General features: G+C 32.4%; 4 protein-coding genes across 9 annotated transcripts; 1 reads left to right on the top strand and 3 right to left on the bottom strand.

Annotated features, from left to right (window-relative positions):
* Window positions 1–4: 4 nt before the first annotated feature.
* On the bottom strand, window positions 5–1,525 carry LOC109854172 (ribonuclease P/MRP protein subunit POP5). Of its 3 annotated transcripts, none has more exons than XR_002250192.1 (5): window positions 1,428–1,525; window positions 1,160–1,305; window positions 882–1,051; window positions 585–763; window positions 5–87 (listed from the first exon to the last, which is right to left on the bottom strand). XR_002250192.1 is itself a non-coding variant. In XM_020427006.1 (4 exons), exons 1-4 carry the CDS (start codon window positions 1,445–1,447, stop codon window positions 647–649), a joined length of 453 nt encoding a protein of 150 aa, XP_020282595.1. In that variant the 5' UTR covers window positions 1,448–1,525; the 3' UTR covers window positions 465–646. The 3 variants fall into 3 exon arrangements, 1 of the variants encoding a protein (XP_020282595.1); XR_002250191.1 differs by lacking the exon at window positions 5–87 and adding an exon at window positions 143–227; XM_020427006.1 differs by lacking the exon at window positions 5–87 and having other exon boundaries at window positions 465–763.
* An 82-nt stretch (window positions 1,526–1,607) lies between these two features.
* LOC109854168 (FGGY carbohydrate kinase domain-containing protein) lies at window positions 1,608–5,435 on the top strand. Of its 2 annotated transcripts, none has more exons than XM_020427001.1 (11): window positions 1,608–1,698; window positions 2,357–2,623; window positions 2,713–2,824; window positions 2,957–3,194; window positions 3,277–3,404; window positions 3,490–3,672; window positions 3,745–3,952; window positions 4,022–4,172; window positions 4,281–4,355; window positions 4,439–4,713; window positions 4,809–5,435. In XM_020427001.1, exons 2-11 carry the CDS (start codon window positions 2,447–2,449, stop codon window positions 4,891–4,893), a joined length of 1,632 nt encoding a protein of 543 aa, XP_020282590.1. In that variant the 5' UTR covers window positions 1,608–1,698; window positions 2,357–2,446; the 3' UTR covers window positions 4,894–5,435. The 2 variants fall into 2 exon arrangements, with proteins under 2 accessions (XP_020282590.1, XP_020282589.1); XM_020427000.1 differs by lacking the exon at window positions 1,608–1,698 and adding an exon at window positions 1,763–1,851.
* Window positions 5,436–7,287: 1,852 nt separating this feature from the next.
* On the bottom strand, window positions 7,288–9,665 carry LOC109854140 (heparan sulfate glucosamine 3-O-sulfotransferase 6). The gene is made up of 4 exons (XM_020426964.1): window positions 9,565–9,665; window positions 8,409–9,014; window positions 7,840–8,330; window positions 7,288–7,728 (listed from the first exon to the last, which is right to left on the bottom strand). Exons 2-4 carry the CDS (start codon window positions 8,888–8,890, stop codon window positions 7,604–7,606), a joined length of 1,098 nt encoding a protein of 365 aa, XP_020282553.1. The 5' UTR covers window positions 8,891–9,014; window positions 9,565–9,665; the 3' UTR covers window positions 7,288–7,603.
* Window positions 9,666–10,312: 647 nt separating this feature from the next.
* Window positions 10,313–23,172, bottom strand: LOC109854176 (sodium-independent sulfate anion transporter). Of its 3 annotated transcripts, XM_020427013.1 has the most exons (12): window positions 19,349–19,532; window positions 18,944–19,225; window positions 15,253–15,401; window positions 14,076–14,329; window positions 13,746–13,947; window positions 13,439–13,659; window positions 13,171–13,339; window positions 12,844–13,011; window positions 12,528–12,689; window positions 12,270–12,410; window positions 12,038–12,183; window positions 10,313–11,801 (listed from the first exon to the last, which is right to left on the bottom strand). In XM_020427013.1, exons 3-12 carry the CDS (start codon window positions 15,398–15,400, stop codon window positions 11,454–11,456), a joined length of 1,959 nt encoding a protein of 652 aa, XP_020282602.1. In that variant the 5' UTR covers window position 15,401; window positions 18,944–19,225; window positions 19,349–19,532; the 3' UTR covers window positions 10,313–11,453. The 3 variants fall into 3 exon arrangements, with proteins under 3 accessions (XP_020282602.1, XP_020282603.1, XP_020282601.1); XM_020427014.1 differs by lacking the exons at window positions 18,944–19,225; window positions 19,349–19,532 and adding an exon at window positions 22,978–23,172; XM_020427012.1 differs by having other exon boundaries at window positions 18,944–19,532.
* Between the last annotated feature and the right edge of the window lie 844 nt (window positions 23,173–24,016).

Here is a 24,016-nt window from a genome sequence, read left to right as displayed (position 1 = left end):
ACGCAATCGGAACACGCACGTATGAATTTCTGGATTCACCCAGAATTGCAGAGGAATTCAGGATGCTCCACTGGCCAGCTGCTGTTCCTGAGCAGTCCAAAACGACCCGAATGAGCAGTAATACACGACAAGCGGCGGAAGCAAGAATAACGTGAGATATTGTGGTAGTAGTGACAAGGAGGGAGACTTCTAGAGCGACAACTGGTAGCGAGAGGTAGCATCGACCCCTGTGTTGCATTCATAACGTAAAAGATATCTACTGCAGATAACGCCAACACCACTTTGAAAATATTCTCAAAAAATAGTTCAGAAAATCTTAAATTTGAAAATTTACATAATAGAGTTTTTTTCCAAAAGAATTTTATCATATTTGTTTTATATATAAGACATACAACTCTATGTGCATAAGAACCTTTTTAATTTTATTGTTAGATAGGAAAATTTCAAAATTATATTGTCTATTATATAAAAATTTTGTATATATATATATAACTTATAACAGATAAATGTTTAACACACAATTGCTGCGTTGTGTTATATTTAGTAAAAATCTGATATTTAAATTATTGTGAGTAAAAACTTACAATTTTTTTTATAAAAGCAATTGTTCTACAAACAATTTATGTCCACGAAGATGGAAACAATGTCACTTAAATTGACTCATAGCAGGTGTCAGAGTCATTAGAACAGTCTCCATTTCTTTTTTTTTATTATCTGTTTGCAATTTTGACCACATTTGTTCCAGCGCCTTTTCTTGGTGCTTCTAAAAAAATTCAAAATATGTCAAAAATAATAAAAAACCATTTTTCATATTTGTACAAAAATAAATAATAAGTTAAGTTTATATTCAAGTTGTCTAACAATATTTGTTTCGTCCTTACCCTGATAAAAAGAAAACAGTGTTTCATAGTTGCTCCAACATATAAAATAGTTGTTTTAACTAATTTATTATCTATATCATTTATTAAAGGAATAGCACGCAATAAAAATTTGTGAGGTCCATGTCTGACTCTTACTATCGCTATTTTGGTGCACGAGTTGCAATATTTAGCTGTAAACGAGACAAGTTCATATGAAACACTAGAATTGATTAAAATTTTAAGTCTATGAGAAAAGGTAGAATATCTATTTGAGAGATTGTATATTCTAAACATTATACCGTCAAAACCGTTTTTTATTGCCGCCAGTCCAAAATCACCGTATAATTGTCGCACTTTTTTCTGAACCGTGTCAACCAGAACTTTATGTTTTAACATCAATTGTTTATCACTCTGCATATGCGGTTTTATTTCAATGACAAAGTATCTGGACAGACGTAGTGAATAATTGCAAAATTTGTAAATTACACGTAAATATTATTTAGCTGTTTAAAAGCTTCGCATTATACAAATTATTATTACAAAAATTTCGAATACTCATGACTATACCTGTTCTTAAAACGAACCATGGTTTCAGGTTATGTTCACCGTTTGCACGTTGCAGTTAATTGACAATATTGACATAAAAGTCACGTGTATCTAAGAGTCAGATAGGGCTGGGTCGCGGTATCAAGCGTACGGCTTGGTACGGTCCACGTGCTCCTCGCATATACGTAAAAAATGGAACGGGTTTTGTGCAACGATCATGTGGCATATTTTTTGTTATGCATCGATTTTGCATATTTCCTTTCGCCGTCACAATATAAATGACATCGCAATGGTAAAGTACCGTCGTCATCGATAAATGTGAATGAATGATTCTTGATGAATATGTTAGAGAAATTTATTCTCTCTTATTTAAATATCGTGAGCAAACGTGAGTAAACGTGACGATATGTTGTGATAAAATTTTACGACATAATTATAAATCAAGGTAATTTGTTCACGAAAAAAAAAAATATATATATATATATATATAAGCTTTATTGATACATCTTGATGTATTTGTATTTTGGTTATTTTACAAATATTTGTTAAGCAATAAAATACCTTCTTTTAAATAAATCAGCGTATTTTATTATTTAAAATACAAACGTGCCATATGTTATATATATTTATACATAGATACATTTTATTGTAATAAAACTGTTATACATGTTAGAAGTGTTTTCAGCTGTTAGCAAATTGCAAAGATACCATATATAACTTATATTTACTAATCCGACACTTTTCTTTGTATGTGTGTGTATGTACACAAATGGTGAAGAAGCATTAGCTGATAATATTGCTTACACTGTTTGAAATCTCTTATATTCATCCTTTGTATACATATATCTCCTTCGCAATTAATGTTATCTTCAGGTCATGCCATCTTAGAACATATGATTAATGTACGTCTTACTGTTGGCTGATAATTGTGATTTACTCCCTCTTTATAGTTTCACGCTTCTGCTGAATGCAAGTGTTTAGTCGACTTTGTTTGACACGAGAGTGTGGATGTCTTCAGTGTTAACGCAGTCACAAGAATCATGGATTTTTTCGTTGGTGTAGACGTGGGAACGGGAAGTGTTCGAGCAGCTTTAATCACCTCGACTGGAAAAATAAAGGAGATAGCTACGTGCCCACTCGAAATATTCCATCCTGCTCCAAATTTCTACGAGCAATCTTCTGATAACATTTGGAGCGCCTTGTGCCACGTTGTCAAGGTAAAATGGAGAGGAAGAAATGCTGAAACAATATCAAAGAGATATGTAAAATTGAATTACAAATAACATAGTTTTTGTGCTGTTTGCAGTCAGTTGTTGCTGGCATTTCTGCAGAAGATGTTAAAGGTATTGGTTTTGACGCTACTTGTTCACTGGTGGCTCTTGATGAAACTGGTTCTCCTGTAACAGTCAGTCTCACAGGTACCGAGAAAAAATTGACAGATATCATTCTATCTTATCTTTGTATCAAAAAATTGATATAATAATATAATAATTAAAAAATATACCAATTATAAAAAACAAATTTACTAAAAGTGATGTGCCAATATTCAGGACAGGAAAAACAGAATGTTATACTGTGGATGGATCACAGAGCACAAGAAGAAGCTGATTTCATTAACTCCACAGGCCATGATATATTGCAGTATGTAGGTGGCAAAGTTTCCCTTGAAATGCAAACTCCGAAAATGCTGTGGCTTAAGAAAAATTTACCCACTTCTTGGAATTCTACAGCACTATTGTTCGATTTACCAGATTTTTTAACATGGAAAGCTACCGAATCGGAATCACGGTAAATTTTTGATTGATACATATTTAAATAAGGTAAGTTAAAAGATTATATAAGTTTTACTTATCTCACTTTTGTATTTTAGATCGTTATGTTCTTTAGTATGTAAGTGGAATTATAGCGCCAATCCTGATGGTAAAAACGGATGGAGCGAGGATTTTTTTGAGCAACTTAATCTACGCGACCTGAAAAAAGACAATTGGAAGAAAATAGGTACACATTTATTAATATTCTAGAAAAACAATACATATATGACCGAAATCTAATTTTGTCTTAAAAAATGATATTAAATGTTAAGGTAACGATGTAAGAGTACCTGGTGATGCGATCGAATCCGGATTGTCAATAAAAGCTGCGGCAGAATTGGGTTTATTGAAAGGTACACCAGTTGGAACGTCGTTGATCGATGCACACGCTGGTGGTCTCGGCATGATCGGATGTTACGCGCCTGATGTATCTTCGAATTTCTCAAATCGACTGGGTATGCAAACTATTGTTTAATACACGTTACTTATTAGAAAAAAGAATACAGTACATATATTCTCATTTTCAGCTTTGATATGCGGCACTTCTACTTGTCACATGATAGTAAACGAGAATAAGATTTTCGTGAATGGCGTTTGGGGTCCTTATTATAGCGCGATGGTACCCGGATTTTGGCTCAACGAGGGAGGTCAGAGTGCTACCGGCAAGCTACTCGATCACGTCATTGATACGCATCCTGCGACGCCAGGAATTCTGAAGAGTCTAGGTGGAAATAAGTAAGTTTATTGAGAGAAAAATTGCGTGATCAAATGTCGATAAAACATTTCGGCGCTATATTTTTACAGACATATTCAACAGTATCTATCTGAACTGTTGCACGTCATGGCTGAACAAAAAAATCTACAGAACGTGTCGTATTTGACGAAGGACTTGCACGTATGGCCGGATTTTCACGGTAACCGTTCGCCTCTGGCTGATCCGACTTTGAAGGGAATGGTATTGGCTTATATATATTACAACGTTTTTTATATATGTTACATTTTTTATGTGCATGAATTTTATCTACGTCTTAAAGATGTGGCTTTACACTGTTAATTTTTTTAGATATCCGGATTATCTTTATCTGTGGATAAGGAGAACTTAGCGCTATTATATCTTGCAACGGTGCAGGCATTAACGGTATGCCACAAATAAATAACTCTAATCCATTGACAACCATAAAATATATGAAGAACTCAAAGCATTAATAACTTTTACAACAGTACGGCACGAAGCATATAATTGAAACCTTAACGACTGCCGGCCATAATATCGAAACGGTATTAGTTTGCGGTGGACTCAGTCAAAATCCGCTGTTCATTCAAATACAAGCCGACGTGCTGGGATTACCGGTTCTTTGTCCTGTAGAACGAGAATCGGTTTTGGTAGGAGCGGCAATTCTTGGAGCGTGTGCTACAAAAAAATATTCTATGCACGACACCATCAGCAGAATGGCGGGTTCGGCGAATATAGTGAAACCGACAAGTGAATGTTACAAGTATGCATTACGATTTTTTATTTGAAAAATTTGCGATCTTTCTTTTCAGAAATAATTTATATTTAAGATTTATACATAATAATCTGTTATTTCAGATATCACTATCGGAAGTATCGCGTATTCAAGAAAATGGTGCAGGACCAACAAGACTACAGGGAATTAATGAATGAAGAATTGTAGCTTACTTTTTACTTTTCTACTTAGAATAAATGGGATATACTAAGAATGGGCTGTGCTCAGCATTTTTACATCTGAGAGTGAAGATAAATAGTATACAAATTTTTATTCGATAAAATGTATTTATAATAGATATCCTCAAAGTTTCAGTTAAAATGCAAATATTAAGGAATAATAGTCATAATTAATAATCATAAGCAACATAGTAAAGTAGCAATTTTCATTTTAAAAAAAATTATATTCTATCGTAAAAAATATGTGTATAGGTTTTTTTCTGTCTCTCCCAGTTTATTCTACTTTATCATGGAAGCATAAAAGATCTAGAAATAAAAAAATCATATAATCACGATACAATATATCATTTTGAGCAAATCAAAAATTATGATTCCCAAAATTGTTTTCTTGCAAAATTCTCGTCAACTATGTTAGAGACACATGATTTGACGGAAGTATATAACATCAACTGTAGTTTTAGATGGCGTGGAATTTAAAATATGCCTTTGTATATATCATAATTTTTAGAAAAGATTTATCGGGAAAACGTGTATCATACATCACCATATTATTATTATAAAATCAATATATCTTGATAAGAAAGATATTTTCTCAAAAAGTGTATTTTTTTTTAATTTCATTTATTTATTGTCTCTATAAAATGTCAGAAAAAGTTAGGACAATAAGATTTAAATACAGGTAAGAGGCGAATTAAATAATTATACTAACTAAAAAATTACTATATAGAATTTATATTACATTCGGTTCGATTTGTCTCAAACAATCATATATATTTAAAACATTATGAAATATTTTTATAATTGTATAGTTTTTACAGCCCTGTGATACAGTTTGAGCAAAAACACTGTCTTATTAGTTTTACGTTTATCGTTTGCATAATGTAGATTATATCTAATTATCATGTTTATTTTCACATGCTTATATATAACATACGTAGTAGATAAATATTATATTAAGTATTATTTATTCTTACATTTTTTTTCTTTCTCTTTCTGTTTCTTTTTCTTATTTTCTCTTTATTTTTTCTTCCTTTTTGTACAAAAAGTGATACAGAGTATACATATTTTATAATCTAATAAATTACAGAGAATACTCCTTCTCTATAATTTTTGCTTTCTTACTTCTAGATTATTATATAATCAAATTTAATTTACTATAATCAAATTTTTCGAATTCGTGTTTCTATAATTTATTGAATAAATTTCTTTTTTATGTGTGAATAAATGTAGCTTTATATTCAGGATATATCAACAACAAATGTAGGAATAAACTTATATGATTTTTCAAACCACATATCAAATACAAGTTTTAGATTTTGTTAAAATTATAAGTATATCTCTTTTAGAATAAATTTTGGAAGAGCATTAATAATTCCTTATATATTTTATACGCTATATCCTGCATAGAGATACAATAATTAATCATTGATTTATTAATTTATATATTTAGTTTATGCAGCTCATTATTAATTGTGTTGGAGATCTATTTTTTATTTTGCACTTATTGTTGTCTCTAATTAGATAAATATTGACTTAGATTTCAATGCTTAAAAGCTAACAAAAATTCTGTTCTTGTTTTACTGACATTATTTTTTACACTATATTGTTTATTGTATATTATATAAGTAATATAATAATTCACATTGTTGTATTGCACAAACATAACATCTAAATTCTAACAATACTGTCAAATATATAAATATAAAATAAAAGCTAAAATACATAACAAAAGTCAATAAAAATATTGACAATTTCACGAGCGAATTTTTGATTAATAAAAATATTCTCTTTAAATATTTGCATTCTACAGTATTATTCTAACTATAAAATATTTCAACTTTAAAATTTGTCAGATAATATATTATAAAGTTTATATAGATGAGTATATATATATATATATATATATATATATATATATATATATATTTATGATATTTTAGTTTATTCAACAAAAATAACAATGAATTGTATACATTGAGCTAAAGAAATACTAAATGCAATTCGCTTTATATATGTATATTAACACGTGTTATTGTACATATATTCGTACAGTCTTATATTTTCTCAATCTTCTTTATGTGCATAGAAATATTTCAAGATATGGTTCTCAGATATGATTATTACAGTAATATGATAACAAGTTTGATAAATATAGATATGTCGCGGACGGGAATCGTAAGCTTGTAATTTAAAAATAACTAATAAAAATATGTAACACTGAAATTTAAATACTATGTTTAACTCGAAATAAACGTCTTACAATAACAAAACAAGATTATGCATACAAAAGTTTTATAAATTATTTAAATAATAATATATAAATATTAAATATTAGTATATTAATATATTTATTAATATATTAGTAGGATAAATACGTGTTACATTTAAATAATTAAATATAAAAAAATATAATTTCTTCAGGACTTCGGGACTTTTCCTTTAAGATTAAAGAAGTTCTTTTCAAAAGTAAAATTTCCGAGAGAAACAAAAAGTTACAACACTGAACGTATATTTTTGAAAATTTTATGCAAATTCTATTGACTAATGGCTCGTTCTTATATATTATCTATTTATATTATATGTATTTCTCTATTCATAGAGATCGGCTTATACAAATATAGCAAATACATGATGTAAGATGAAAATTGACTCTGTTCCGTTTTTCTGTTTGCGATATGTATACAGTATATGTATAAATTTTAATTCCAGCCGAAATCCATACCTGCCAACTGGTAGAAGCGCTGATTGAACGGCCGATAGAAATCTCGCAGACGTTGAACAGCTGTGGGTTCGATATAAGGATGACTTCGGCCCTTATTTTTTCCTATAACAAATTGTCGAAGACCAATAAGATATTTGAGCAAACAAATATAATCTTGTAAGAAAGATTAATTATTATAGTAAGTGAAAAAACTAATTATTTGTTATATCTTACCGAGACAGTGCGGCGTCGCACGATCTTCCGACTTGAGCAAACAGGGGAAACCTTTGGTAGCATTGAAATAAAAGTGTTTCTCACATATCACCCGCTTCAGGCCCAGAAAATCCTGTACTCGAGTGATCTCCATCACCGGGTCGGCGATTAAACGCTCGCCCGATACAAACAGAAATTGTGACAATGAGAAATGCTGTAGCCATCTCTCAAGATGTCGTACGTAGACCCCGATTTTAAGTGGCACCCACGACGTGTTCACGATTTTCGATCTGTTGACAAAGGCCAGATCCTCGAAACGCGGCATTTTGCGCCGTTTACTCTTTACCTGTGTATAATCGGAAATCGCGCGGGTCACGGGATCTCTTACCACTACTATCAGCTTCATTCCCGGATTCATGTGCTTCACTCTCCTTGGTACCTCTCGCGTCACGAAGTACGACGGTGTCTTCTCCATGGTGATCTGTCCGTCTAGAGTTGGTGGCATTCTGCGTCTAATTATTGCGAGAAAATGACGAGTTCACATACCGCAGCATGTTCACATATATGCGCACGATATATTTTTTACGCACCTGTACCAACGAAAACCCTTCATATAATGATGATCAAAAAAATGAACCTCTGAGCCGGCGGCACGAATTGCCGGATGCAACCTTAGAAATTCCAAGAGCGCTCTTGTTCCACCTTTCTTCACGCCAATTATGAGAGCGGTCGGCAGTTGCCGACTCGGCATCAGACTTTCTTGTTTAAACGTCTGATATTTTAATAAGCTTTTTTTAAGCGTATCGCTCAAATTTCGAAGTGATGTGGTTTGCAATTGCTTCGAGTTCAAATCTGTCCGGCTGTCCGGAAATATTCCCTCGATCTTTGTCTGATCGAGATTTTCATACATAATGTTTTTCGCGTTCATGTAGATCCGTGTTTTCTGCCGAATGTTTTTCTGCGTTGTGTAGGCCATACGCAAATAATCAACATAAATACAAAAGAGCATAGATAAGTGCGCTAACGCACACACGATAGTTAAGATCTTCCGAGTGCCGTTGCGCAATTCCATCTTCGTGATTTTACGAGTCGTCGTACTTCATTGGCTTTCTGAGTGCCATTATACCACCGCGGCATTTGCTTCTTTCATCGATAGCCGTACGGTCTCATCGGCACCGATTCCTGAACAACCCTTCCTGAAATATATTCCGATATTTTACTCACTATACGCTAATACGAAAATCATTTGCTCAATAATTATACGTGGAAATGCAACTAATGTGTATAAAAACACTGTAAAACTAATATGAATCTCTTTTTAGTGATTTTTTATTGAAATTTTGAAAAGTCTTATTTTAAAATTACTCGAAAAAAAACGCATTTTAATAATTTGCTTATTTCAAAAACATATTTAAAAAAAGTATATAAATTTAAAAATTAAACTATAGATATGTAAAAAACTAATGATAAATCTTATAATTTATAAAATTTGTTATTTTATAGACACAATAGTAAGTCAATTTTTATTTTCTAAATTATTTTTGATAAATACTTTTAAAATATGCGATAAAATAAAATTTTCACGTTTTTGATGGTTTTCTTTTTACAAAAAATTAAATTTACATTTTCGAGGTGGTTAGAATGATAACCACACCAGAGGAAACATGAAATCCAGAAAACTCAGAAAGTTCAGTGATGCTGTTAGGTTGGCTGGAGCAGCACGTTTAGATTGTACATACTACTTACTCTGAAATAGCGTGCCCCCGTCGGACATATGTTAACTTTCACCCCGTGCGCGTCCGTCATCGGCCAACGTGCGACTGACGCATCCGGTGGAAGGTTGCGGATGCGGACACACTCTCTCGCGCGCGGAAACTGCACATTTAGCACGTTATCAAACGACACGGTCAGAGCCGTAACTGGTTTACGACGAACACATGCTCTCTGCTCTATAGCCGCCATTTCGATCAAGCACCGAGTCATGCGTATTGCAAATGTGAAAAGTAAATATATTAGTATATTGTTTACACTTTAATAATAATCTAGGGTTTCAGTTTTTCGTAATTTAATGTGAAAAAATTCATCTATAATCGTCGAAATGAATGCATTAAAAAATTATTCGCTTTAGGTACCATAATTCTCGATTACGTCTCTGGAAACGGTGTTCGTAACAATCGATAACGCGGCTGGCCGGGAGAAGGGAGACCATCGCCCTATATAATGCGGCGTGGATAAGATATATCAGTCTATGGACAATCGAGCTAATGAGGGCGCGAGAAAAACGGTTTTTCAATACCCTGGACCGATTCCGTCTATATGTATATGTATACGCTATATCGTACGTTGTATCGATATGGCGGCAAATGTTACGCTGTGATCACATAGAGGAAACCGGTCATGCAAAAAGAAAAACAAAGATAATTTTTTTTTTTTTTTCAAATTAGCAGATATTAAATATAAACTTACTTTTTAAACATTGCCATTTATTTAACAATATGTATTTTATTATAAAAAAACATAACAGTGTGAAAATTATTTATCATTGCAACTTATTGATGCAATGTGTTTTTACTTTTTTTTTTTTAAAGTAAATTTTAGTGACAATGAAAATTACAAAATGTACATTATAAAATTGTATATTGATGTATTCAGTGCGAACTTATAATAATAAACACATTTTTACATGTAAGTACTTCGTTCATTCGCAATCTATCTAGGACAACTTTTCTTTTTGACAACGCTAGACGAGAAGGCGTTATCAAAAAACTATTAAGATTTTATAAAAATTTTGTATAAAATTCCACAATTGTTTTATACCGTAACTATATGATTAATGGATTACAATCTTTGAAAAAAAAAAGATTTTAAATTATATGAAATCAACGATAAAGATAGATAGATAAATTATTTTACGTAAATAAATGTTGCTGAATAAGCGGTCAGTAAATTTAGAAGCCAGTAAGCACATTGAAAATGACTATTAGAAGTCCACGAGAACTATATAGATATTGTTTCTTCGAGTACAAGTTGTCACTTTTTGTCGGAAAAATATGTTCTATAAACTATTTCTGTTATAAACATTACTTATCGAGTTATCACAGTATTTCAAATTTAACATGCACAAATAATATGAAATAAAATCTTTACGCGCCTATCTTAAAGAATTTCTTATTGCGAACACTCTTAAAAGACTTAAACAGTAAATATATTGACATGAAAAAAATCATATTAATGTCTTCGCTTCGTTGTAAAGTTAAATAAATATGTAAATATAATAAGAGTGAGATATTATAAGAAGACATCTGTACATTCGAATCTTTCAAATGTTGAAGTGCACGCACATACATCGAGCTACGTTTAAAGTTTTAAACGTACGTATTAAATACTGTCATTAAGACCCGTATTTATTTGCGTCGTCGCAAAATTTAATAAACGCTTTGACGAAACTAGTCTAATTTCTATTGGATGTCACGTCGTCGAACAAGCGTTCTGTTGCTTCTTTTATTTGTTTTTTATCACTCTCGTTTCTTGTCACGTAAATAAGTATCTTGAAATACACGAGCTGTGATGAAAGCAACGTGATTGGGAAGAACATTTCCCAGTTTAGAACTAACTCTCGCGGTTCTAAACCGTTTCTACTGCTTCATGTAGCCTCTTTCATTTAGCAACTTGTCTAACGTTTCTTCGGTATAGTAGACGAAAAAATCCGTAGGTTCGACGCCCTCGAAGACGGAGTACACCGATGGTTTCACGTTGTAGAAAAAGAGCGGCTGACCTCTCGCGCGGAAGTCTTTTGTCAGGGTTTCGATTACCATAGCGGCCGTGAAATCCGCGCCGTAAATGTGCGTGCAGTCGATCACCACAGGTGTTGCTTTCTCTTCACGTCGACTGTACTTAGTCACCAAATTGCGTACGTAATCCACCGACGGGAAGATCAGGCAACGATCTGGCGTCAGCATTAAGTATTCGATCCCATGACGAGACTGTAGAGCAAGACAGTTAAATAATCAGTCAAAATCAACCAATCAACGATAAAGTAAAACAAAAAAAAAACAGAAATTAAAGGAAAAAAGATAATTATGAAATTATATATCAATTATATCAATATATATATAATTTGCCATATAGAAATATTATTATAATTTGTTATATAGAAATTATATATGTACGGTGAGAATGAAACTGTTTAAATCAGAAACATATAAAAGAGAATAATTACCTTGAGCTTCTCTACAGATATTTTTGGTCTAGCGGCGTGATACAGGATAAAGAGAATATTTATGCCGACTCCGCAGAGAATACCTATTTCCAGTGGCAGCACCAGACACGCGATAAACGTGCCTAAACCTGGGATGAGATCTGATTCTGTAACACAAAGAAAAATAATTCACTTATGACATATATCAAGATTAATGCTTTTTCTCACATTCATAAGAAATGCGTTATCTTACTTTTTGTTCTCCACATCGGTCGTACTACTTTGACTTCAACCATGAAGATGATCGCGGCTATAATGATCGCCGCTAGAGCGGCACGCGGAATGTAGCTAAAATATGGAGTGAGAAATAGTAGAGATAAAATCACCAACAGACCTGAAAACAAGAAATAAGACTTATTTTATTTTCTCTCTGTTTTTTCGGTTGTTTTTAACTTTTAATTCGAGCGGAGACGAAGTAGGGTGATTTATGTGAGCCGCAAGCGAAACTTACCGGTATAAACCCCACCCAGAGGCGTTCTGACACCGGAAGCATTGTTTACCGCGCTCCTGCTGAGGGAGCCTGTACTCGGAAAAGCTTGCACAAAAGAATTTCCGATATTTGACATACCGATTGCTATCAGTTCCTGTGTAGCGTCTACGGATTTTCCATTAGCTGCAAAACACAATTTTATCTAACAATATCGGAATTATTTTTAGTTTCAAAAAAATTTAAGAAATTCTTTAGAAAATGAATATACTTATAACATATTAAATGTATTAAATTTACAAAGCAAGCGATTTACAACGTTTTTCTATAATAAACGTACCGAAGGCTTTACAAATAGCAATATCCTCCATCAGAGAGATGAGTGGAATAACGAAAATACCGCTGCCCAAATTCTTAACCATATCAATAAAAGTGACCGTCGTGTTTTCATCTTTAGTGAAACCAAACGGTGGGACTTGTAAAGCTGGCATGCCGTCCGGTATGTAACCTGCAACATAAATTCAGTTTTGATGTTTAAAATTGGTCGATCAAAATGTTGATCAATAATAAAAAACATCAATATGTTTTTTTTTATCTCTCGAATGATCTATTAGTTATTTAAAAGTTAATGTGTATTTTAATACAGCAAATTTTGTATATTACATACCGATAAGTCTGAGGGGTAGTTTGTCCTGCAAACCCCAACCCAATAAGCCGCAAACTACCACTAAAAGTGCATTTCGTGAAGTACCGGTCAGCCAAATTAATTTATTTACAATTCGATGCCTTGTAGTAAGTTCTTCCTCTTTCGAACCAATTTTCCATGAGGATAGTAACTGTAATAATAGAATGCGTATATGCATTTCCTTAAAACTCATTCTATTTTATATATTAACTTTTTTTATTGCTCTCGCACTATAGTATCGAATACTTACTCTCAAACCTAACAACAGTGCTATGCAGGATACTCCAAAAGCGGCGTCCCAGACCGATGTCTCGTGTATATGATCGCCGATGCTATGCCACATTTCTATGAATTGTGAGCCCTTGGCAGAAATGCCAAGGATGTCTTTAACTTGCGATGTAACGATTATCAAAGCCACCGCCGATGTAAAGCCGGAACTTACCGGACCGGACACGAAATCTATTAAAAATCCTAACAAAGAGACAAAGAGATCGTTATTTCTTTTTTTACTTTTGTTTTTCAAAATCTCGTTGAATTATCGAGCGAAGTCAACTTACCGAGTCCAAACATGCCCATTATTAACTCTACAATTCCGACCAAAAAGGTCAACAGAACCGCGTGTTCTACCGGGTAGTTTAAGTGAGATACTGTTTGATAAGTCAACAAAGAAATTATGGCAGTGGGTCCCATGGGTATGTCCTTGCAGGATCCAAAAAGTACGTAAATAAAGCAACCCAGGAAACTGCCATACAGGCCGTACTGAAATTATACGAAATTTAAATACTTTTTGACAAAAAAAGGCTAACTATAAGTGATTACCTAATTGGTTTTAAATGTGAATAGTTAATCATTGAGCGAACACTAATAAGAATGCAGAGTTTATGCACCTGCGGTGGTAAACCGGCAACTCTTGAGTATGCCAACGACTGAGGAATGACGGTAAGGCCCACGGTAATTCCGGCAACGAGATCGCCGACTGCATCTTGACCATTATATCTTGGTAGCCACTTCAAAACCGGCAGCCTCTTATAAAGGGTTTTCTTCGTGCATATAGCCTTGGCACGTCGCCTTGCATATTGCAACGTCGGCTCCAAAAGGCCTTTCTTCGGTCTGACCTCGTCATGCCCTGGCTCTTCAATTACTGTGAACATAGCAAACATATAATATAGTTAAACGCAATATATAACGTTACTCATAATATTAAGTAAACGAAAACAAGCTTTAAAAATCGTTCTTGCCAGCTGGTCAAACTTTATCCTAATTTTCATTTACTTTTACCGGAGAAATTTACATCATATCGGCCTGTGCCGCGTTAATCCATAAATAAATTCGCAAAAACCTGGTGTGACAAGGACGAGAGCAGTCATATGTGTCATGTGTACAATGCGCTGAATTTATTACTGAATGGAAGTATTGGAAAAAAAATATAACTTGGCGCATGCAGGCACGTGCCGCGACGGATCTTTTTTCTAACAGTTAACATTTATTTTTCAAAGGGTGATTTTGCGCATGTCGCGTCAAAGAAGGCGAACCAGTTGTTCTGCGGAATAAAATTATTAACTACGTGCATAAGTTATAAGCACGTATGCTTGCCAACGTCACCGAATGTGCGTTGCAAACTTTAGACATATTTTATTAATAATTTGTCTCATTTTCGCAACATATACGAAACAAAAAAGTAAACAAAAAATAGTTTAGTAATTTTTTCTATTTAATTTCTTTTTATCTTTGTGCGTTGATCTTCAATTTCGTATCGAGAATACTTGAGATAATTTATCAGGAATAAAAAAGTTTTTTTATCATTTGAAGAACTTGGGGAAGAGATAATAAATAAAATTCTTTTCTCTCTTTCTCTCTCTCTCTCTCTCTCAAATTGTTTTATCAATAAGAATTAAATATGATATAATCGACGAGTACCATGTCGATGAGTACACTTTGTGTTGCACTCTGTAATAAGAATTCACAAGAGATCATATGATGAAATAAAAACTCAAAATTTTTAAATGCTAAAAATAAACTTTTGTCTAAAGATATCAATCAAAAAACGGTTTTTTCGAGACTTACAAATAAAATCCGAAGAACCTTGATGATTTTCGTGCGAATTGTGAAATGATCCGTACGAGTGACTGAGGTCCACATTGGATCTGCTCATGCCATGATTCACGTATCCTTCCAAACCGTTCTGATTATCCGACGAGGCATCGTTTTTCATTCTGAAAAAATGCATTAAAAACTATTTAGAACAAATGCGAAAATATTTATATTTATTCATAAGCAGTGAGAAAATTTTTTAACAACAGTCCAAATATTTCTTTCGCGCTAATATTGAAAAATAATAATGTCTATGCATTTAAAACTCGTATTGTAATACGCGGCGATATAATCACAATACTCCGATCGTTAGTTAAAAATGATTGGAAATAACATTTGTAAATGGAAGACCGCACGAATCTATTAAATTGGGCCGTGAACGTACTAATTGCAGTCAAGGCAATGCTATTGTTGCAAAATTGTTTTTCGGCCTCTTGTTACAAAAATAATACACTTAAAAAAATATTGTTATTATATCGTAAATAGGGCAAATAATCTCGTTACGATTAATAGTATTTATTATTTCGACACTTATGAAGCAAGTTTGATCTACCACGATAAGATGCGACTTTTTTTTACAGAAAAATACCTATTTAGATACAAATAAGATATAGAGACTAATTTTATCCGATTAAGATTATTAATTTATTTGAGGAACAGGTTTTTATTCATGCATATTTTCTGTTTTAAAAAATGTTAAAAGTTACCAGTCCTCCTTCGCTAAAAGCATCAATTGATAAAGCAAATACGTTATGTGAGCGCAGTTAACTCTGGAATTCCTCCATTTTATGTGTAAGAGATGCGCAATTTTTATAACTTTGTTTTAAATCTTGTACTTCTTCTCTTCAAGCGCGTCTCACAGATCGATATTACTGTTTTGCGTCACGACAAATTTCCGTGCGTATTCTCATGCAGTTTTATATACATAATTGTCTTTCTTTTCTTTTATTAACATTTTAAATAATATTTATCACATATGTGCAGATTCTATTGTTTTTGTTTGCTCTTAGTAAAGGAATTTCTAAAGAATTTCGAAGAATATGGATTATATTAGATTAAAAAGATAATCTATACTTTGAATTTTCACTCAAGTGAGAATTTGCTAGACGTTGTTAACAACAACGTAAGCATACAATTATGTTTTAATCATTGCATTTACAGACATCTGCAATAAACATAATCAGTCCATTAATCTTATCTTTTAATATGCTTTTCCGTTGCAGTCCGGTTTGTTGTCAGAGAGGAGGATTTTCAGACGAATCAACATCTTTGCTCTCATTTCTGCAACTCATTGATATTTGTGTTTGATTTTATTAATCAATCGTTCGTGAGTAATTATTAAACAACATGAAAACGATCTGTTTTTGTTGTTTACCGAGACTGGCATCATGCCGTGATTGTTCCATAAAACTCACGTGTTTGCAAACGTTTACAAAAAACAAGTTCCTTTTATGGTTGTGCAACGCTGTAACGCTCGTATATTTTTTAACAGTAATATTGATTTCGAGAAACTCGCGTTTTGTCTCCATATCGGAGAATTGTGAGAGACAGGGGAAACAGTTTGCTCTCACACATGTCGTAAATATTGAGCAACATTCTAAGTAATCTTGTAATTTCTGCGAGAGCACGATGCACATATAAGTCATATACCACGTGCACGCGTTTTATATCGATCATCTTTAAGAAATGTCAGCGATCTTAAGAGAAAATAGTAAAGAAAAAAGTAAAGAAAATCATGTGTGCTGAATTATTTTATATTGTCACGAACTATTCGCGTTTTCGCGCTCCATATTATGAGATTATTTTGACTAATTGTAAAACGAGAGAAATTCAACAAAGCTCGTTAATGCAAAGAAAATTAATAATTTTCTAATTAAAAATTAATTTAGTTTTTATGTTTTTTGATAAGTTGAAATATATTTTTTATTACTCAGAAAAAAAACAAATAAAATAACAACAACAAAACACAAATATAATATTATATACGTATGTACACAAATAGAAAAACTATAGTTTACCTAAAATTGTAGTTTTTAAATTATATATACATATATATATATATATATATATTTTTTTTTTTTTTTTTTTTTTAAATGAGTTTGCACCTTTTCCACCATTGCTTAAAACGATATAATATGTGTAATCGTATGAAATTGCTTTATTTATGTATTTTACGTGTGCAATTAGAAGATGATTAACGACTTCGAATACCGCTTATCAATACTAGAAAAAAGGAAAACATTTGTAGCGCTGAAACATCGTGCTTCGTTTGTTTCGCTTTGTGTAGCATATTTACGATCGTTTACGGTTTAAAGGCTGTTACATCAGTTGATGCAAACATTCTTTAATATCCAAGCATTTACGTGGACGAGTGATTGAAAATTACAGAGAATAATGATTGCTATTTAAATGGATGTTTTTTCCAATGTTAATTGCTTTACGATAGTTTTAGTTTTTTTGTAAAACAAAAGTAGAAAAGAAAGAAAAATTTTTTCTGCAAACATTTCTTTTTCACATATGTATAAATTTGTTTTATGTTTGTACACTTAGATAATATTAATTTCATTGTATGCACGCGATTTCGATCCGACTATTGATTATAACGAATATATACGTATATATATACATATCAATAATTATTATATGTGTATAAAATATTGTGGTGAATCACGAGACAATGAAACACGCCACGCAATTTGCGCGAATCACGTGTGTCGAAGTTCGTTTTATAAACACGCGTCGCTCGATGATGACATGTCGCGTCGTGCATATCTGCATAACTCTTGTTGCATTAGCAAGAATTACACAAGTCGACACACTTGCAGGGGAAAAGATCATTAATTGATAAAAGCTAAATATGCGCTAGATTCTTATCGCATTGACAATGACATTCTCCTGCAAGATCTAGCGTGAATCTAACGTACACCAAAACAATCACATCGTGACACGCGAAACTGAAAAGGTTGGATAATGGCACGTACCGACATCAGATTTCGTCAGAAATCGGTCATTATTAAAGACACGTAAATTCTTGGATTTTTCCTGTTGATTAAAGATTAGATAAAAATAATAATTACAAAAACGGCATCTTGAAATATAATATAAATTTTCAGTAACGACTTTGTCGCAAAGCAAGCATCGTAAACAGACGAACAATTGCCAATAAAGTCAGTGAAGAAATTTATTGCGAACGATCAAGCAAAGATACAGATAAAAGAGCATTAGAAAGAGTTTGCACGTGGTATTAGTCAGAGTCGGAGATTAGACGGGCGACAAAAAGTTTATCTACTATTTAACTAAGATTCGCGTGTGCAGCCTTTGTAATTATTACAATCGGATGATTAATCTAATCAAACGCTACTAAGTACTTGGTTGTCCCGAATAATTACGGTTTTTCATTGTTAATAATTTGCACGTGATTATAATATAAAATATGCGAATATTATTAATTCTCTAAATAAATATTGTAATCACAATAAATAAAAATTTAAAAGTGTCATAAAAAACATAAAAAATAAATCGTTAAAATAAAAAAAAATTTACAACATGGTTAGTGCGACGATTTTGTTTAAAAACTTTTATCTCAATATATGTTTTCTGAGTATATTTCAAAGTATAGACAAAGTTATATGCAGATTTGTGTATGTAAAAGAATTACACTTACTTATAGATGTTTGTTAAGTACACGACTTAAAGAAGACCCGTGTTTGTTTGATTCTGTGAGATCGTCTCCTTAAGAAGAAGAAGCAGCACGATGATCTCTTTCCTTCTCGAATCTGGATTTTACATTCAATCGTAAGAACGCTTCTCTCTGCTACCTCGAAACATCACCGTTTCGCGCGGTGATATTAAATCTTACTAAAGCCCCCGTCTTGGCAAAGAGTATACGTCAAGGAAAAAGATAAACCGCGTTATATGTAGAATGGTCTTTGCAAAAAACTTCTTCCTAAAATTTCCAGTCTCTCTTCTTTACTTTGTTTGATATTACAAAATGGTTCTCTAATCACTAATTGAATTGAAAACGCGAAAATGAAAAAAACCTGAATATCTACAATAAATATATATGTACATATGTAAAAATATATCTGTGTATCTCTCAGATATGTCAGATTTTAAATCGATGTTCGTGGCGCAATGGAAAAACTGAGTTCGCTGTGATGTGCGGCCGGCCATTTAAACGCGTAGCGGTTCACGAACTCCCTCTCTCTTTGGCGACCTCAGCCGGTCGCCTCCTCCGCCGACGGTGACGTCAAGAGAATACACTAATCGTCACGTGTGGCGATTCGACTTCGATTCTGCCGACGTGATTTCGATCAGATCGTCGGTCACGCGCGCCGATCACAAAGTATAATGCCCTCCATCGAGAATACTCCAATATACAAACGTTGTGTGTGCGAATCGGTTAAACAGCTTCTCGAACGTATCTGAAATCTGCTGTCGCTAAAACTCGGCTAAACTTTTACTAAACAATCTTTGTATCTATAAAAAAGATGATAACGACGATTCAAGTAATATCGTTTACGCAACATTTAATTGTCAGAGACTTTGTTGTGATAAAACAGAGTTCCAATATGAAACATTAAAGTGTGATTCTTACTTCCGGTTTGCATTCGACAATTGTACGCAATCGGTGTCCTCGGGTTTAATTGTCGCATAATGTTAACACGCGACTTATCGCTCGCAAGTCTCTTCTTTTGGCAGGTGAGATGCTGTAATCTCTACGACAAATTGGAACTGATATTTTTATTAATAATTGATCGAAGTTTTTCATGTTTTTTGAGAGAATACTATCAGCGCTTCGCTGATAGTGTTAATGAATTCCGTTATATGAAGACAGCGTACTTCAAGATTGATAAAGAAAATAGTATCGCTGCAATAATGTATATTGTCGTCATATCATTGTAGATTTTCGATGTAAAATCTACAATTGTGCGGATAAACAATAATTTATCCTATTCCATATTTTTTGTTTGTAAAATAAATAAAACTTATTATAAAAAGAAAACCATATCATCTAAATCACTTATTTACTCGATCTCGATTAATTATCTCTGTATTAGTCGGATGAGATAACGATTCACACACTTATGAAATCCGGTAAGATGAAAATATGTTTGTTCAACAAATTCTTCTTTATAAAGTCGAAATACACATGTAAAAAAGTCCTTTGTTAAATTGAGATTTTACTGTTTACACAACACACGCGTTCTTATGCTATCTTGTGATATTGATATGTAGCTGTGCTACGTATTGTAGTAACAAACAATTTTAACAAAGATAAATAATAAAAAATAGACAACTTGGATAAAATGTACCAACTTAAACAACGTTAAGCTGATGCAAAAAACAAAAGATAAATTTACTTGTTACAAAATAGACGGTATTAGTACTATAAAACTTAAATATTCGAATACTTAGATAAAACAATTGTATTTAGATATTCGCGCAATGATCATCAGTATTAAAGAGTTGCATAATTCTTGATGAGAAAGCTCTATACGAATCATCGAATAATGTCATAAAATAATTGTTAAAAGAAAGTTATCTCGTCCTTTTTGGAGGCTAACAGTTTTTTAGATTTCATGTGCAATAAAAGAGAAATATAAACTTTGTATAATTCTTAATCATATTACTTCTATGTTATCTCACTAATTTCTGTATTATGCAATTTGTTAAAAAAAAAGATCTTCTAAAATCAATCCAAAAAATGTTTTAGCGTATCTTTTCTGATAATATCAAATACTATATTTAATAGTAATACGTTTATATAGTTTTAATAATTTTACGGATTAACGTGTCACATTAACATATATTAAAAATATATTAAAAATATTTTAATAAAAATTGCGAATCTCTCTGATGTACAATATCTCACAGTATATTGTTTTAGCGAAATGATTAATCGCTCCGTTAGCGTTTTCCGTGTCACTAATCAACGGTTCATTACGACAAATATTGATCATGCGCTCGTAAGTCACGGGTTTCGCACAGTTAAATGCTCGCGTACTAACTGTTTTAAATGTTGTGTGTGATTCAATTAAAATGCCGTTTATAATTTATTTTACGGTTCGTTGATTCGCGATTACATCTTATCGAATTTAAAGTCATCGCAAATTCTCATTACCGGTGCAAACTCGAAAAATCTTAATCAGTGACATCACAACTTTTTCTATATTAAAAAGATATATTAAAACTCTTTCTTAGCTTTGTGCAAAATTGTTGAAGAAAACAAAACATTACTATATAGAATAATATTTTATACAAAACTTCATTAGACGTTTGTTAGACGTCACATGAAGATATATGGATTATTATTAGACATCTAATAGACATTATGCCTGTGTGAATATGTATAACAAGTATTATAATTAATATATTGTCAAATACAGATAAAATCAAATTCATAAAAATGAAAGAAAAGCCAAATTTCACAAGACTAAAATTAAAACAAGAAGTTAATTGGTAATTGCTATGTTACCGTACAGTATACGAGAGTGTAAGCTCAATTTCAACAAATATTTACACCGTATTATGCAATTGTACAAATGTGCCGGCAAAATTCCGTCTGGTCTGTGTCAGAACAGACGTACCATTTTCGCACGCATAGCGGCAACGAGAATCCAAGGTAATCTCGTTGTTTTGCGACATTTTAATCGGTCACGTGCTTTCAGTTGATCTACCAATCTGATAACACACACGTTGGTGTTAGAGAGCTTTGCGATTCGACAACAAATCCATAATTGAGCCGACTCGCTTACAGAGATATGAGAAATGTTAGACAGGCCTGAATTAAGATTTAAAGAGAGATTTGACAATATTAATCATAACATCTCGCTTCTGATTTTTTATTTTGATTTTTTTGTGCTTAAGATTGCATTTCGTGTACGAATATATTTGATTTTAATATATATATATATATATATATATAAATTGTAATTTGTCGAGTTTTTTTATTTCGCCGTAAAAAAACATTTTTATGCAACACTCCCGAATCAATTTAAGCAATTATAAGTCTGTCGATCATTCTAATTCGTCGAACTTTATGACGCGCCCTTGTTATCTCTTGCTATCGTCTAGCACGAGAAAATTGATATGTGATAAACGAAAGCACGTGCTCCGAATTTTACGCATGAACACCGATTAATAAATCAAGTCGCCTTGAGAGGACCTAATGCTTCGAACAATATGTGTATGAATTCCTCAACAAATTGAGCCAATTTTACAATTTACATAATGAAGAAATAAAGAAAAGTTTCTCTGACATATTAAATGGATTTTAGTTGCGTAAATTTGATTTTCCATTTTTTGTCAAAAAATATTTTCTCAAATATCTTAAAAAAAAGATAGATACTTGTATGTTACTTCTGTTGCAAAATATTGTAACAAACAAACAAGATTGAATATTTTATGTAATAAAATGAAACCTTTCTAATATATACACACACTGGAAATTTGTCTTATAATTGACATTGTGTGTGACGTTCAAGTCACAATTTCCTGCGGTACAGACACTTATCATAACGAGCGCACAGTTCAAATATACATATATGTGTGCATATACGTATATATTCACATTACACACCGATTTTTACATTTTTTTCTTGATAGTTTTTACATATAATTATTATGTTTATTTTGATCTAAAATATTAATTTTTATATAATTTCCCACTGTTTCGTACATAATACAAGATCTTACCTGTCGGCGGTGTCAAAAAGCTACGTCCTTTTGAAGTTAGCGAACCTTTATTTTGGATGTTCTCTCTTTTCTTTTGTCATGCAGAATATACACCTTGAGATACACTTGTGTCAAATCGCGCGAATTCTGTCAAACTCTCGTTCTACGTACATATACACACGAAACTATCTTTTGAGCAGAAATGAAACGTGTATTCGCCTGCAAATCTTGTCGAACACTGAATGTGTTTGTTTACATATATTACATATATTACATTGGTGTTATTGTTCCGTAACAATACTTCTTTACACGCGTTTGACCGTTCTTGTTACTTCTAAATGACATTAATAGCATAAGCAATAATACTATTTCAAATATATAACATGAACACACATTATTTCACCTGTTATGTGCGAATGAAAATTAAATTACTAATATTGCTAAATAAATGTAAAATTATATAATAAATTTTTACTGTTTATCCATCTTGTTTAGAATTACATAACACAAATTTCTCTTTGAAAAATTAAGTATGTGCAATTCATAAAAGCTCTTATCTCATTTTGCACGTGCTTCGATGCGGAAAGTTTCAAGAATAGCGGATTTCGCAAACAAAATAAATTAAGAAAATAAAAAAACAACGCGTAAATATTTCCATTTCTGCTTACTACAGACGTGTTTTCTCTACCTATTTCTCACGGTTCGGATTTTTCCATGATAAATTCGTTTTACGATTGTGGTTAGTAGCTTTTCAGAATTATTCGTGGAAATACCAACAATGGATTGGGAAAGGTTCGATAAGGAATACTTCCAACAACAACGTAATATTCCACCTTTCTCTAAATATATTATAGGATAAAGGTCTGACTTTCCTCATGCGCTAAATAATCGTTTGCTTTAAGAGGAATGTGTCGACGTCATAGATAGAATGGAGGAAATACCACGTGCGTAACACCTGTGGAAAGTAAACCTGTATGACCTGTCATTCATAGAACGCACATCATGAAATGAGAAACTAGTACGACAATATTTATACAAAAACTGTGAATTGTCTGATAAA

This window comes from Pseudomyrmex gracilis, unplaced genomic scaffold (assembly GCF_002006095.1).
Source record: "Pseudomyrmex gracilis isolate BER0280 unplaced genomic scaffold, ASM200609v1 scaffold_60, whole genome shotgun sequence".
Classification (NCBI taxonomy): domain Eukaryota; kingdom Metazoa; phylum Arthropoda; class Insecta; order Hymenoptera; family Formicidae; genus Pseudomyrmex; species Pseudomyrmex gracilis.
Note: the sequence above shows the minus strand (reverse complement) of the source record. Positions and strands in the feature narration are given on the sequence as shown.

Coding starts and splice junctions, on each gene's coding strand:
- LOC109854172 (XM_020427006.1), bottom strand. CDS start 1,447: ATGGTTCGTTTTAAGAACAG. Junction 1,306..1,427: donor ATGGTTCGTTTTAAGAACAG/GTATAGTCATGA, acceptor ACGTCTGTCCAG/ATACTTTGTCATTGAAATAA. Junction 764..881: donor ACTGTTTTCTTTTTATCAGG/GTAAGGACGAAA, acceptor GAATTTTTTTAG/AAGCACCAAGAAAAGGCGCT.
- LOC109854168 (XM_020427001.1), top strand. CDS start 2,447: ATGGATTTTTTCGTTGGTGTAGACGTGGGAACGGGAAGTGTTCGAGCA. Junction 3,405..3,489: donor AGACAATTGGAAGAAAATAG/GTACACATTTAT, acceptor TTAAATGTTAAG/GTAACGATGTAAGAGTACCT. Junction 4,714..4,808: donor CCGACAAGTGAATGTTACAA/GTATGCATTACG, acceptor CTGTTATTTCAG/ATATCACTATCGGAAGTATC.
- LOC109854140 (XM_020426964.1), bottom strand. CDS start 8,890: ATGGAATTGCGCAACGGCACTCGGAAGATCTTAACTATCGTGTGTGCG. Junction 8,331..8,408: donor AAGGGTTTTCGTTGGTACAG/GTGCGTAAAAAA, acceptor CGCAATAATTAG/ACGCAGAATGCCACCAACTC. Junction 7,729..7,839: donor TGCGACGCCGCACTGTCTCG/GTAAGATATAAC, acceptor AATTTGTTATAG/GAAAAAATAAGGGCCGAAGT.
- LOC109854176 (XM_020427014.1), bottom strand. CDS start 15,400: ATGAAAAACGATGCCTCGTCGGATAATCAGAACGGTTTGGAAGGATAC. Junction 13,660..13,745: donor AATGGGCATGTTTGGACTCG/GTAAGTTGACTT, acceptor TCTCTTTGTTAG/GATTTTTAATAGATTTCGTG. Junction 13,012..13,170: donor ACTACCCCTCAGACTTATCG/GTATGTAATATA, acceptor TTTATGTTGCAG/GTTACATACCGGACGGCATG.